At 46.2% G+C, this 13328-nt stretch overlaps 1 protein-coding gene and 1 long non-coding RNA gene across 6 annotated transcripts in view; one reads left to right on the top strand and one right to left on the bottom strand.

Moving 5' to 3' along the window:
- Positions 1 to 13328, top strand: part of LOC309611890 — a 489900-nt gene that overhangs the window by 179891 nt on the left and 296681 nt on the right. The gene's annotated exons all lie outside the window — the stretch shown is intronic.
- Positions 1 to 13328, bottom strand: part of XDH (xanthine dehydrogenase) — a 65789-nt gene that overhangs the window by 30899 nt on the left and 21562 nt on the right. For all 5 annotated transcript variants that reach the window (XM_082356691.1, XM_082356687.1, XM_082356688.1 and 2 more), the window contains exons 10-17: positions 12523 to 12615; positions 11752 to 11903; positions 10397 to 10490; positions 8620 to 8729; positions 6302 to 6486; positions 4701 to 4875; positions 3221 to 3304; positions 1464 to 1633 (exon numbers count right to left, since the gene is read on the bottom strand). In XM_082356691.1, coding sequence (XP_082212817.1) covers positions 1464 to 1633; positions 3221 to 3304; positions 4701 to 4875; positions 6302 to 6486; positions 8620 to 8729; positions 10397 to 10490; positions 11752 to 11903; positions 12523 to 12615 — 1063 coding nt within the window. The remainder of the gene's footprint in view (positions 1 to 1463; positions 1634 to 3220; positions 3305 to 4700; positions 4876 to 6301; positions 6487 to 8619; positions 8730 to 10396; positions 10491 to 11751; positions 11904 to 12522; positions 12616 to 13328) is intronic.

Below are 13328 nucleotides of genomic sequence, written 5' to 3'. Positions count from 1 at the left end.
AACAGGGATCTATACTCTCAAAGGGTCTATTGATAGAATTCAGGGATCCATGAACTTAAATGGGAAAAAAAAAAAAGACCCATTACCCAATTGGATAACCTTGTCTTCTTCTTTTTTTTTAAATATATATATATATATTTTTTAAATTAATTAATTAATTTGTTTTTGGCTGTGTTGGGTCTTTGCTTCTGTGCAAGGGCTTTGTCTAGTTGCGGCAAGCGGGGGTCATTCTTCATCGCAATGCGCGGGCCTCTCACTATCGCAGCCTCTCTTGTTGCGGAGCACAGGCTCCAGACGCGCAGGCTCAGTAGTCGTGGCGCACGGGCTTAGTTGCTCCGCGGCATGTGGGATCTTCCCAGACCAGGGCTCGAACCCGTGTCCCCTGCATTGGCAGGCAGATCCTCAACCACTGCGCCACCAGGGAAGCCCTAACCTTGTCTTCTGTTTGACAGTTTTTCCTCCACCCTAACGCTTCCCTTTTCTACCTTCTATCCTATCCTATCCTATTTTGCAAATGCTGATTAAATGCTTACCACATGGAGGCCACCGTGCTGAGTGCTGTGAGAGGTATAAGATGAATAGGACATGTTTGTCCCCATGGACCTTGTACAATGCCCTATTTTGGTCTCCAAGTATAAGAGAACCGAAAAGCATTTACTCTGGAGAGCTCCAACACCCACATCACAGCTAATACCTATCCAGATTCAGCACATTAGGGCCCTTGCTGTACCATTCAGTTTCCTCATCTGGAACATGGGGATAATAATATGACCTGCCTATAGGGTTGTGGTGGGGAAGAGATAAGGCCACGTGTGTAAAATGCTTTAAACCAGGCTGCAGCAAATACTGTGTGATGTGAGTGTTTTTATCATCATCATCATCATCATCGAGGTAGCAATTCTTGCCATTTGGGCTCTCAAAGTTCAACAAACGGCCACAAGTGACTATTCTCTGCTGGGTCCTTTGTGGACACTATCACTGATCCTCACAAAGGTACCCTATGGAGAAAATGAGAGCTTAAGCATACAAGCCAAGGTCAAATTGCTAAGCACTGGAATAGGAAGTCAATGCCAGGCACGCTGAAGCCTCCTTCTTCCCTTTGGTGCTGACTCAAGTTCTCCTGAAGACTTACACTGAAGTTTAGCCCAATATCCACAGTGCAGATCTAAGAAAGGCCTTTCAGCAGCTCCTCATTGCTTTTCCGGCCAAGTGTAACGTCCCTGTTCAACACCCCAAGGCTTTCCTGATCTGGCCCCTGCCTATCTCTCCAATGTCATCCCCCCACCCTCCCAGCACCCCTGAGCCCCTCACGTCTCCTGCTCCTCTCCAGACTGGTTTTAACAAGAGTTCCCATGTTCCTCTCTGGACCAGGAGGCCCTGGAGGAGGCTTGTCATCGTGGCATCTCCAGGGCCTGGCAGGTGCTCCCTGCACCCCCCTTCCCAAGTGTTTTTACTGCACGCACTTGATCTTGGCGTGGGCCCGGGTGCTGATGACCAGCCGGAGGAACAGCTCATTCTCGTAACGAGGGATGTCATCACAGTACACAGCCTCCCCAGAGGCCTGCAGGGCCGCGGCCAGGTGGGGCAGGGGCCGGCCCACCATGTCCTCCTCAGACTGACCCTTGGGCACCTCCTGGAACAACATGGCCACCAATCAGGCTGAGCTGCAGAGGACACAGTTCCCCTAGAGGCCCCAGGGAGCCATGGAGAGCTTCAGGCCAAAGCAAATGTGAGGAGTGAGAATGGAGGAGGCAGGCGGGGAACAGGGTGAAAGAGACAGAAGGCAGGTAAGAAGGCATTGAGAAGAGTGGTCACAGTACCACTATACAGTCATCCATGGGCATCCGCCCAGGACCCCCCATGGATACCCAAATCTGCAGATGCTCAAGTCCCTTATATAAAATGGGGCAGTACAGTTGGCCCTCTGTATCCATGGGTTCCACATCCACAGATGAGGGCTGACTGTATGCAGGAGCAAACAGAACAAGGAAACCAAATGTTTTTGAGGGTTGGGTAAATAAACTATGCTATGCTCACAGGATGGAATAACATACAACTGTTAAAAGACAGTTTTGAAGAATTTTAATTAGAAGGAAAGAATGCTCATGCTAAGTGTAAAAGCAGGGCATACAACATTGTGTGTGTGTGTAATGACTCAAAATTCTGTGGAAAAATGTTATAAATATAGTACAAATATGTCCATATATGCATAGGAAAAAATGGAAAGAAGTATACAAACATATAATAATGATTTTCTCTTGGAGGTGAGATTTGGGGTGATTTTTATTTTCTTATGTTTTTCTATATTTTTCAAAATGTTCTAAAATGTATTCAGTTTATAATAAAACTCTGTTTTGTGTGTTTTTTCAAAGTAATAATAATGATGGCTAGTATTTATTGAGAGTTTACTATATACTAGGAACTACCTAAGCTATTCACTTTTATTAACCCATTGAATCCTCAAAACCATGCTGTGAAACAGGGGCCCTCATTAGCCACATTTGCAGCTGGGCATAATTAACTTGCCCAAGAGGCACAGAGAGAAAGTAACTTGTCCAAGGTTACACAGTTATGTGATGGCAGAGTTTGGATTCAAGTGCTGGCAGTCAGGCCCAGAGTTCATGCTTTGGACCATTACACTCTAGAGAAGGGGTCTACAAATCATTGACAATGGGCCAAATCTGGCCCACTCCCTGTTTTTACAAATAAAGTTTTATTGGTGCATAGCCACACGCATTCATTTGTGTATTGCATCTTGCTCCTTTTGTGCTGCAATGATGGAGTTGAGGAATTGCAGCAGAGACTATGTGGCCCACAAAAATCCAAAACATTTACCCTTTAACTAATACCTCTCAAAAAATTACTGTTGATAGAAATTGGGTTTTTAAAATTTTGTTTAGTTTACATGCTCAAGAGAACTCCTAGCTTTGCACATTAGCCCTACAGAGGAACTAGAAAAAAACAAAATGGGGAAAAAAAGCTTTTTAAGGAGCAGGTGAAGATGAGAGGAATCCCAAGAGAGAAATTTAGGTGAGCAAGGGGGTAAATGGCTTCATTCACATTAATATAATTCCCATTTCCTTCACTAGACATTTATGCACAACGGTAAGGACCTTTAAGCACCCACATACAATGTGAGTCGGTCATTCACCAATGGTCAGCATCATCTAAGTTGCCCTGCAAGGGCCACTGATATTAGCTACATACCGTCTGTACTCACTTGGAAGAGCTGGATGTTGGCTGGAGGGTCTTTGTGAAAGAGTAAGGTGGCGCTGGAATACGTGGGGTCCAGTTTACCACATTTCTGTGGAGACAAGATAACAGAGGTGATCATGACTATTTCCATCATTGGTCCCATCCTTGGTTGTTCCCAAGTGGTAAAAGTAACAACTTTCTCATCTCCTCATTTACACTCCTGGTACTGGCTGTATCTATCTCAACATCCGAACGTGGGCTCTGACAGCTTCTCTTCCCCCACCCCTGCACCCTACTTCCTCTGACACACCAAACCAAAGTTTCCCTCCTTCCTGCATTTATGCATGTTGCTTTCTCTGTTGGGAATATCCTTCTCCCTCAGTCTTCCTGGAAAAGTCATCCTTTTTCTCCTCAATTCTGTGGGAAATATTTAGTGGTAGGGGAAATTCTCATAGTATCATCTCAACGAGATTAAGGGGAATGTGAAGTTCTGTATGCAGCATGACACCAAATCTATTTAGAAAATGATATATCCAGATCAAAAGATAGGAAGATGATAGATATATAGATAGACAGATGGAAGGACAGATAGAAAGAGAGAGAGAGATGGAGCAGACAAATAGGATGACAGACAGATGGACAGATAAACATAGGAAAAAGATGAGAGAAATAAGGAAAAATATTAGCAGTGGCTTTATCTAAGATCTGAGAGTAATTTTAATTTTTTCTTTATACATTTCTGAATTTCTCAAGTTTTCCACAAATTTCTTACTTACATAATCAGAAAAAATTAAGTATTACAAATGTTTATAAAAAGGGATCTCACTCTGCTGCACCCACAGCTGTGAAGCCTTCTCTCCTTTGTGCCCCACCCCCCATTCCATCTCGTCAGTTGTCACACCAGGCTGACCTTTATTTATCCCGTTCTCTCCCACACTAGGCTCCCCCCTGCCACCCCTAGTGCACACAGTAGAATCTTATGATGTAATAGGTGCAAAATAAATACTTGCTGGCAAACCCATCTCAGGAGCTGGACTCTACCTCAACTAGCATCCTCTCCTGGATGCACATCTCCCCTGGCTGTAGCAGCCCCACCTCACATTCTCATCACATCACATTCCCATTCTAACTACTCAACCACAGTTGTATCAGCTACACTGCTGGAAGGATCATCTGGTCTACCCGCCCCCCAGATTTTATAGCTAAGACATAGAAACAGTGGTGACCTACTCAAGTTCTCACCTGAGGTAATGACACAGCCAGGACAAGAACCCACACCCCCGACTCCCAGCCCAGTGCTCTGCCTCTCAGCCACCCAGTTGGCTCCCATCTCCATGTGGCTCTTTAGGCTGTGTCCCTGGTCCCTGCTCCTCTGTCCTTAGACATCCAGAGGAGAGGAACGTTTACCACCTGGTCCACGGCACTCTCCTATCCCGGCCAACTTCCCAGATCCCTAAACACAAGTGCTGCAGGAAGTCTTTGCCTTGCCCAGGCCCCACACTCACATCTTCTGAGTCCTCTTTGCCCAGCTTCTGCAACACTGTCAGGTAGAACTTGAAGAAGAAGCTGAGGGTGAGGGTGCGCCGGAACTCAATCATGCCACCTGGAGCATCTGGGGACAAGGGCAACTCCTCCACCAGGCCCGCACACACGTCCTGCAGCAGCTCCTCATTCCAGAACCTGACAGAGAGCAGGCTGTGGGAGAGTGCTCCCACCCAGCTCTCAGAATCCACTGTGTGAGTGGTTTGCACAGGGCCTTAGAGTCATGAACCTCAGCTCAAAATGTGGCTCAGACACTTATAGTTAAGTGACTTTAGGCAAGTCACTTAACCTCCTTGAGCCTCAGTTTTCTCTTCTTTAAAAATAGATACAATTTTTTAAAGACCACAAAAATAATAATAGGTAAATCTACTGAGTTCCTATAATGTACTAGATAATGTCCCAAGTGCTTTATATGAAACGTCGTTTTTAATTTAACTTAAAAGGTATAGTCGGGAAAATTTTTATACTCATTTTACCAATGAGAAAACTGAGACATGGAAAAATTAAGTAACTTGACTTATATTACCCATCTGTTAAGTATTGGAGCCAGGAATTGGAACCAAGGAAGCAAACTCCAAAGTTAAGCTTTATCTATCCATATGGTTATTGTAAGGATTACATTGGACAGTGCCAGCAAAGTGCTTGGTACAACTGCTGCCATATAGTAGCCATAGTAATAGTAGTTGCTATAATAATAGTGTAGCAGCAGTAACAGTAATAGTAGCAATAGCAATAGTAGCAGCAGCAATACTAGTAGCAGTAATACTAACAATGACAGAAGCAGTAATAGTAGTAGTAGTGTAAGCAATAGTAATAGTAGAAGCAGAAGTAATAATAGAAATAGGAGAAGAACCAGTAGTAATAGCAATAGCACCAGTAATACTACTGGTAGTAGAAGTAGCAGCAGCAGCAGTAGTGATACTATTAGTAGTAATAGTGGCGGCAGCAATGCTAGTTGCAATAGTAATAGTTGTAGTAGCAGTAACAGTAGTAGTAATAGCAATAATAATAGCATTAATAGTAGCATCTTTAAAAGTAGCAGCAGCAGTAACACCAGTAGTAGTAATACTAGGAGTAACAGCAATAATAGTATATTAGTAGTAGAAGAGACAGCAGTAGTAGTAGCAGCTATAATAGTGGCAGTAGCCACAATAGTAATATTAGTCATAGTAGTGATAGCAATAGGAATAACAGTAATGGTAGTAGTAGAACAGTAGTAATAATAGTAGCAGAAATAACATGAGTAGCACTAGCTGTAGCAATTGGAGTAGTAGAAGCAGCAGCAGTAGTAGCAATAGTAACGGTAGTTGTAGCTGCGGCAATAAGTAGTAATAGTATTAGTAAAGCAGCAGTAGTAGCAATGCTAATAGTAGTACAGCAGCAGCAACACTATTAACAGTAATACCACTAGTGGCAGCAGTAATCACAGTAGTAGTAGTAGAAGCAGCTACAGTAGTAACAGTAGTAGCAGCAATGGTAATACTGCTGGTAGTCATAGTAGTAGCAGCAGCAGTGATAATATTAGTAGCAGCAGGAGCAATTTTATTTTGTTGTTAGCTCTTACTTCGATAGCTGTTTCTGCGTGGTCTTGAGGGCTGAGATGGTTCTGTCCGCCATTCCACCATAGCAAAGGGCCAGCTCCTTTACCTGTGTGGTTCCTGGCTGGAGCAGGACTCTCATGCCACAGGTCACCTTGGCTATGTCATCTTCTCTCCGGGAGGCCTGCTTGAATGCTGAGAAAAACTCACCCTAAAAATAACGGAAAAATACCTGTTTCCTACCTTGTTTTGCAAGGACTGCAAATGGTGAGCCTGAAGCAGGGATACAAGATGGGGTGAGGTGGTAAGACCATCACAGAGCAGCCAAGAGCTGGTGGTAGAGGTCAAAGATCGGGACATAACTACCACCTTTTCAGGAGAAGTTCCAGATAATGTTCCTGGAAGCTGGGACAGGGCCAGGATTTCTGCCTATCAGTCTGGAAAATGGGAAATCAGGGACACAGGAGAACTGGGTGCTCTCAACCAAAGAGCAGGAGGAGGCAAGGTGCTTCCACGAAGGCTCCTGAGAGACTGGCTCAGCCCCACCACGGCTTCCCCATCCTGGTGCCCAGTATCATGTCCACCCGGCCTCCCCAGAGCTGTTCTGAAGGCTTCACTGGCCTGACCACCTCTCAAGCAGGTACAGTGCGATGCCAAAGGGTGTTTGAAACCCAGCATCAGATGGAGGTGTTTGTGGCTTCTGCAGATGCTCTCCCTGACTTGTGTCTCCTACCAGTCTACTGGCTATGGTTAGAAATCTTGTTTCCTGAAAGAAAGACTCACTATGAAACAGTAGCTGCCTTTGTGCTTTGAACATACATCTCCCCCAGATCCAAGCCAATCTCTGTCATTGGCGATAGGAGGAGAGCGTGAGTTACTTTCCAGGTAAGAACCATCTGTTTCAGGTTCTGCTCGAGGTCTGAGCTCACCCTGGCACCACAAGTTCTGATGAATGTCAAAGGTGGGAGGTTTAAGGAAAGGTTTATTGGAGAAACAAGGAGCCCCATTGTTCAGGTTCAAAATGGCCCCAGACTTTTGTTGAAGAAGCCACGGAGACCCCTCCTAATGAGAAAGCTTGTCTAGATTTCTGATGTCTAACATGGCCCTGGGGCAATGAGCCCAGAGCTTGAGCTCGGTTCTGGAACAGGTTCCAGCCACTCACTTCCAGGACTGTGCTCGCCCACGGCAACATTTTTCCCGGGGTTCATGCAGTGTCAGCATCAGGCCATCAGCTGTTCTTTCTTGAGAAAGACCTAATTCTGGGTATTAAAACCTCTTTTCATTTATAAAATGTTTTTTGTTAATGTCCCTACCTGGCAAAATAAAAACTGGGCAGTGCTACGCCTGTTTCCTCTTCCTTTCCCCACCTCATAATTAAAAAAAAAAAAAAATCTACTGATCTGTGAAATACAAAAACTCTGGGAATCCCTGTTCAAAATGGTCTATAAGGACAAGCTGGAAAATCATTAAGAAACCACTACAGGGATATAACTGCTTTAATTTAATTAGTATTCTCATTAAGGAGGTCAAAATCAGCAAGGGTAAAACATGCCTTGTAACACTCGCTAAAGCACAAGCTCTGGTAAACCCTTAATACTCTCCTTTACAGCTGGTTCCTGGCTCTCACAGATCACTTTTCTAAAAGGCCCACTGAGGAATATATAGGACAAAACCACACCAGCTCAAGACACCACAGGCCCCAAGGAACAAGAGCAAGGCAGCCAGAGGAACCCAGACCTGCCCCAACAAGCCAGAAAACTGTCTCGTGAAGCAGAAATCCATCCAAGACAACACAGGGCAAGGTCAGTGAAAAAGCACCTTGTCAAGCCCAAGGTCAGCATGTGAGGACCTGACTCACAGGTAGCTTCTCTACCCAGCACACAAACTCCACACTTCATCATACAAAAACTGGGGCAGGGATACTCCACAACTAGATGTGTTCTTGGAATTATGTCGCTAGCACTAGCTGGTGATCTCCACCAGCTCCTGGATATCTGCCAGGAACCTTATGAATTCCTTCTTTTCAGTCTTCGCAATAACCCACACAGTCAGTAATATGGGCCCATTTTACAGATGAGGAAATTGGGGGCTCAGAAAGATGAATGACTCACTCAGGATCACACATCTCCTGTCTGGTTTCATTGACTATGCCCTGTGCCCCCTACCCTGAAACTCCTCATTGTCCAGAGGGTAATACGGTTGGTTAAAGGCAAGGTTCAGAGACAAGAACATCAATGTTAAAGTGAAGATATGCTAAGTTTGGTTCCCGAGGCAGGCTCTGGTCTCCCTGTCTGGAGCCTGGCAGGAGTAGGGGTGATTCAGGATGTTTCTGACAGCATCTCACCTCCCTGCTGTAGGGGATCTCAATGGAGAGCAGTATCTCCTCTGGACCTAGCAGGGTCTTTCTGTAGCCAGGGAAGAAGGTGTGATCCATCGGAACTGTTCTTCTGGTGCCTGTACAGAGGCAAGATAGAGAGGGACCAATGTGAGGAAAGCATAGGACAGACCACCAGTGGAATTCTCCATCCTGGTCTCTGATGCCCACAGTCAGAGGCAGTGGCTGGCACAACGGGGGCCAAGGTGCTCCATTTGAAATCCTTAAGCACTGGTGTGCTGGTGACTGTTTAACAATCAGTTCTTTGAGAAAAAGCCCTGATTCAAAGTATTTCCTAGTTTTTGTGGTATAAATACTCCTACCACGGCCAATGTAAAGCTAAAAGAGCAACATCGCTCAGTGTGATGTTGGAAGGCGGGTAGCAGAGAGTTGACACAGCAGACCTGCCCTCCTCTGAAAGTCCTGCTTACAAGGTTGGCCACTAGCTATCCTGTGGGACTTTGGATTTCAGGAGAGTTCCCACCATTCCCTGATAAGAACGGCTCACTGGGCCTGAAATGTTTGCACACATCATATGCTTTATGTTGAACACCTGACTTTCCTTCTGGGAGTCTGGACTTCTGGTATGTGCCAGGTAGGGTTACATGACCAGCCCCCAGTAAAAGCCCTGGGTGCTGAGTCTCTAACAAGCGTCCCTGGTAGACTACCCTTCACATGTGTTGTCACAGCTCAACTTATTACTGGGGAGATTGAGTATGTCCTGTGTGACTCCCCTGGGAGGAGGCCCTGGAAGCTTGTGCCTGGTTTCCTCTGCCCCATGCATCTTTCCCCTTTGCTGATTTTGCTTTCTATCCTCCTGCTGTAATAAGTCATAGCCATGAGTAAGACTCTATGCTGGGTCCTGTGAGTCTTCCTTGACCTCCTAAGAGTCATCAAACCTAGAGGTGGTCTTGGGGACCCTCCAACGAGGAAAGATGGACAGGAGTACACCATTATGTAGCATTTCCACTCTACAAATATAATAAATGGAAATAACCTCAAGGGCATAGACAACTGTAAAATGAAATAAAATAATTAGGAAGTGGTGAATTTTGAGTACTTATTGCCTCTGGTTTTTTTTTAACATCTTTGTTGGAGTATAATTGCTTTACAATGGTATGTTAGTTTCTGCTTTATTACAAAGTGAAATCAGCTATACATATACATATATCTCCATATCTCCTCCCTCTTGCATCTCCCTCCCACCATCCCTATCCCACTAGGGATATATGTATATGTATAGCTTTGTGACTAGGTGGTCAAAAAGCACCGAGCTGATCTCCCTGTGCTATGCGGCTGCTTCCCACTAGCTACCTATTTTACATTTGATAGTGTATATAAGTCCATTACCTTTGTTTATTATGCTTTATTAATACTTTGTTCATATACTTTATTTCATTGTAAGGTTATATAGTTCAAGTTTTAATCGCTGCCATGTTTAACAGATGCGCAGACTCCCTGAAAACCCAGCAATCAGCTGTGGTGAGCAGTGTACTCTGGCCCCGGCACACACCGCTAAGTAAGGCATCTGGTTGACAGGTCCTGTTGTGAATTCCTAATAAAGTGATGGTCCAGCTCCCCTGGCCCCCAACCTGGGTACATCTCCCTTTGCAGTTGCCAGGGATCCAAACTTTAGGAAAGCTGCATCATTGAACTTTGGGCTCTGCTTCTCCAGAAAGTGACCTATCTTGTGAGACTCCACCCCATCCCCAGCCCTCTTTCCTGACCACTGCGTGAGGCAGCTCACCTCTGGACACGATGGTCAGCTTGGTCCCACTGGCCATGAACACAGGGTTGAGGTCGGAGATGGGGCTGGCTGTGATGATGTTCCCTCCAATGCACTAGGACAAGCAGAGAGAGCGCGTGAGAGAGCCCACCCCAGGGAAGCCCTGCTCACACAGCTGGCTCCCGAACACGCAGAAGGTGGGGGACACCTTCTGAACGGAGAGCCCTGAGGTTCTCCACCCCTGTGGAGACACAGGATCAGCACAGTAAGAGCTCGGGCATTCGGGCAACATGCAAGAGATTCCAGTGCCTGGGGTTGGCGCTCAGCTCTGAAGTTTACCCGTCGGTAAACCGGGATCAGCCCCTTTAAATTGTTTGTTTGTTTGATCGATTTCACTCAAACTTTTTCTGAAAGGGTTGAGGTGGTTTATCACAGAGGCCATAGAGATTTAGCAAAAGAGAAATAAAAGATAAAGATCAAGGAAAATGAGGAGGAAGCCTTAAGGATGAACAGTGTGTTCTAACTGAGCTTCCTTGGCAAAGAATGTAAGGAGAATCAGACACAGGATTCCTATTATTAGAAAAGAGGAAGAAAACCAGTTGCTCCAGGGGAAAAAAAAAAAAAAAATCCTTCCCAGAAGTAGATTGCATCTGAGCTTGGGAACTCAGTAGAGTTTTCTGGGTTTATGTCTCCTTAACTGTAATCAAAGGAGGCAGGTGCCTGGGGTAGGGTGATGAGAATGGGAGTAGGCTGTTTTGCTTTGTTTTTTGTTCTAATTTAAAACAACAACAGCAGTGGAATGGAAGGGCCAGCTTTTCTCCCAACTCCATCAACCACTGTGAGACTAAAATGGCGCCAGGTATGAGAATGCCGTCTGCAAACCCAGAATTTGGGGGCTAGGCTGAAGACTTATTACAAACAGTCAACACGTGGGCCTCTCCCTCCTCTCAGGGGGTCTACCTCTGGTTCTCTCCCCAGCTCTGAAAGGCAGTCCCTCTTCCTATTTCGGCTTCTCCCTAACTTATCTCTCATCCACCTGCTGGCAGCCTCGGCCAAGTCCAGGAAGAGGGGGGCAGGTGGCTCCAACCTCAGGGGTAAAGACTGAGTCACAGCGTGGGTGCTTCCAAGGGTGGCCCGCAGGCCACCTTCATCAGAAACACCTGTGGGGCCTGTTAAAACCTGACCCCTGGGCTCCACTCCAGACCTGCCGTCAGACTCTCTGAGGGTGGGGCCCAGGAATCTGCATTTTCAACAAACACCCCAGGCAATTCTAAGCACTTAAGTTTGACACCCATTGGGTCTGCAGCAGAGTCCAGACTAGCCCCCCTCGCCTTGCGATGAAAACGTGCATCCTGGGCCCCTAAATAGGGACTCACCGCCACAGACTTGACCTGCTTCCCGGCAAACCAGCGCAGCTGCTGCAGGACGCCTCTGAACACCTCTGTTTTCTGGGTGGGAAACTTAGCAACCGCATCGAGCAGGGTCTTTTCCACAGAGTTCAGGGAGCAAGCGGCTCCAAAGGAGATACCTGGGAACACACGCTCGGAATGACAGCGATCCCCATCACAGCTCGGAAAGCACTTCCATACACAGCAACCCCCGTCACAGCTCGGAAAGCACTTCCATACACAGCAGCCCCCGTCACAGCTTGGAAAGCACTTCCATACACAGCAACCCCAGTAAGGCTAAACCAGGACGCACATCCTTATATGGATGAGGAAATTAAGGCCCAGAGAGGTCAAGTGACCTGCCCAATGCCACACAGCTAATAAAAGAGCCAGGACTCAACCCCAGGCCTCAACTCAATAAAATCAAATCTCTGAGGGTGAAGTCTTGGCATGTTTTTAAAAAAAGCACCCCAAAAATTCCCCCCACCTACCCCCTATTTCCATGAGCGATTCTAGCATGCAGCCAGGATAGAGAACAACTACTGAGAATCCCAAGCCCCTTGCCCGCTGGCACCCTACCATGGATGCTCCGTGGAGGAGGGCACTGAGGGTGCCCGCTTCCCCCATGCAGGGCGGCTCCCAAAAAAGCAGGTGGCAGCGGGAGCCAAAGAGGAGTCTTTCCTGGCACTCGCCATCCCCCCGCATGACCCACCTCCAGCATCCCAGCCCCTCTGAGGGCTCAGGCAAACTTCCCCTTACCCTCCAGTCCGTGCTCCACTGAATTCAGCTCAGGGATCCAGGCTGGGCAGATGATCACAGGAAACAACTGATTCTTAAACTTCATCTCAATGCCTCAAGACAAACGAGAAGCCTCAAGTTATAGGTCTGTTGTTTATCACCAGGGCATTTTTTCCCACCACTGCACACAGGACGGAGGACATATTCACGATCATAACATGCTCCGTGGGTGTCTTGGGATGAGGGGGTGCAGTGGACAAGATGTGGGATTAAGTGCAGTTTCCGCACAATCAGCCTGAAAGCTATGTCTTTCTCTCCCTCTCAAAAAACCCCATCGGAATTCAAATAAGATGAACTTGAATTCGTGTGTGTGGTGTGTGTGTGCGTGTGTGCATATGTGCATGTGTGTTTAATCACAATATTAGAAAAAGGGCATGAAAATAAGTCAGGAATGCTTCTAAGCACTTTACATATTTTAACTCATTTAATCCTCACAATAACCCTATGAAACACTGTGATTTTCTCTGTTTATAGATGAAGAAACTGAGGCACAGGGAGGTTAAATTTCTTGCCCAAATTACACAGCTAAGAACGGGCATATCTAAGTACCGGAGCAATTATTAGAATTGGGATGTAATAGTAATATGATATGAAAGTCTAACATTCAGACAAAACAGGAAAATTGACTGAGAGAGAAAACTTCAAGTTGGCCTCCCAGTTCCCAATAGCTGTCTGAGTTCTTAAGGTGCACGGCTTGGTGGGACCGAATGTCTGTGTCTGGATTCTGTCCTTCCGGTGAGTCAAGTAAGAAACCTCTGCGAACAGAC

Source organism: Balaenoptera borealis (genome assembly GCF_965194805.1).
Source record: "Balaenoptera borealis genome assembly, chromosome: 15".
In the NCBI taxonomy this organism is placed as follows: Eukaryota; Metazoa; Chordata; class Mammalia; order Artiodactyla; family Balaenopteridae; genus Balaenoptera; species Balaenoptera borealis.
Note: the sequence above shows the minus strand (reverse complement) of the source record. Positions and strands in the feature narration are given on the sequence as shown.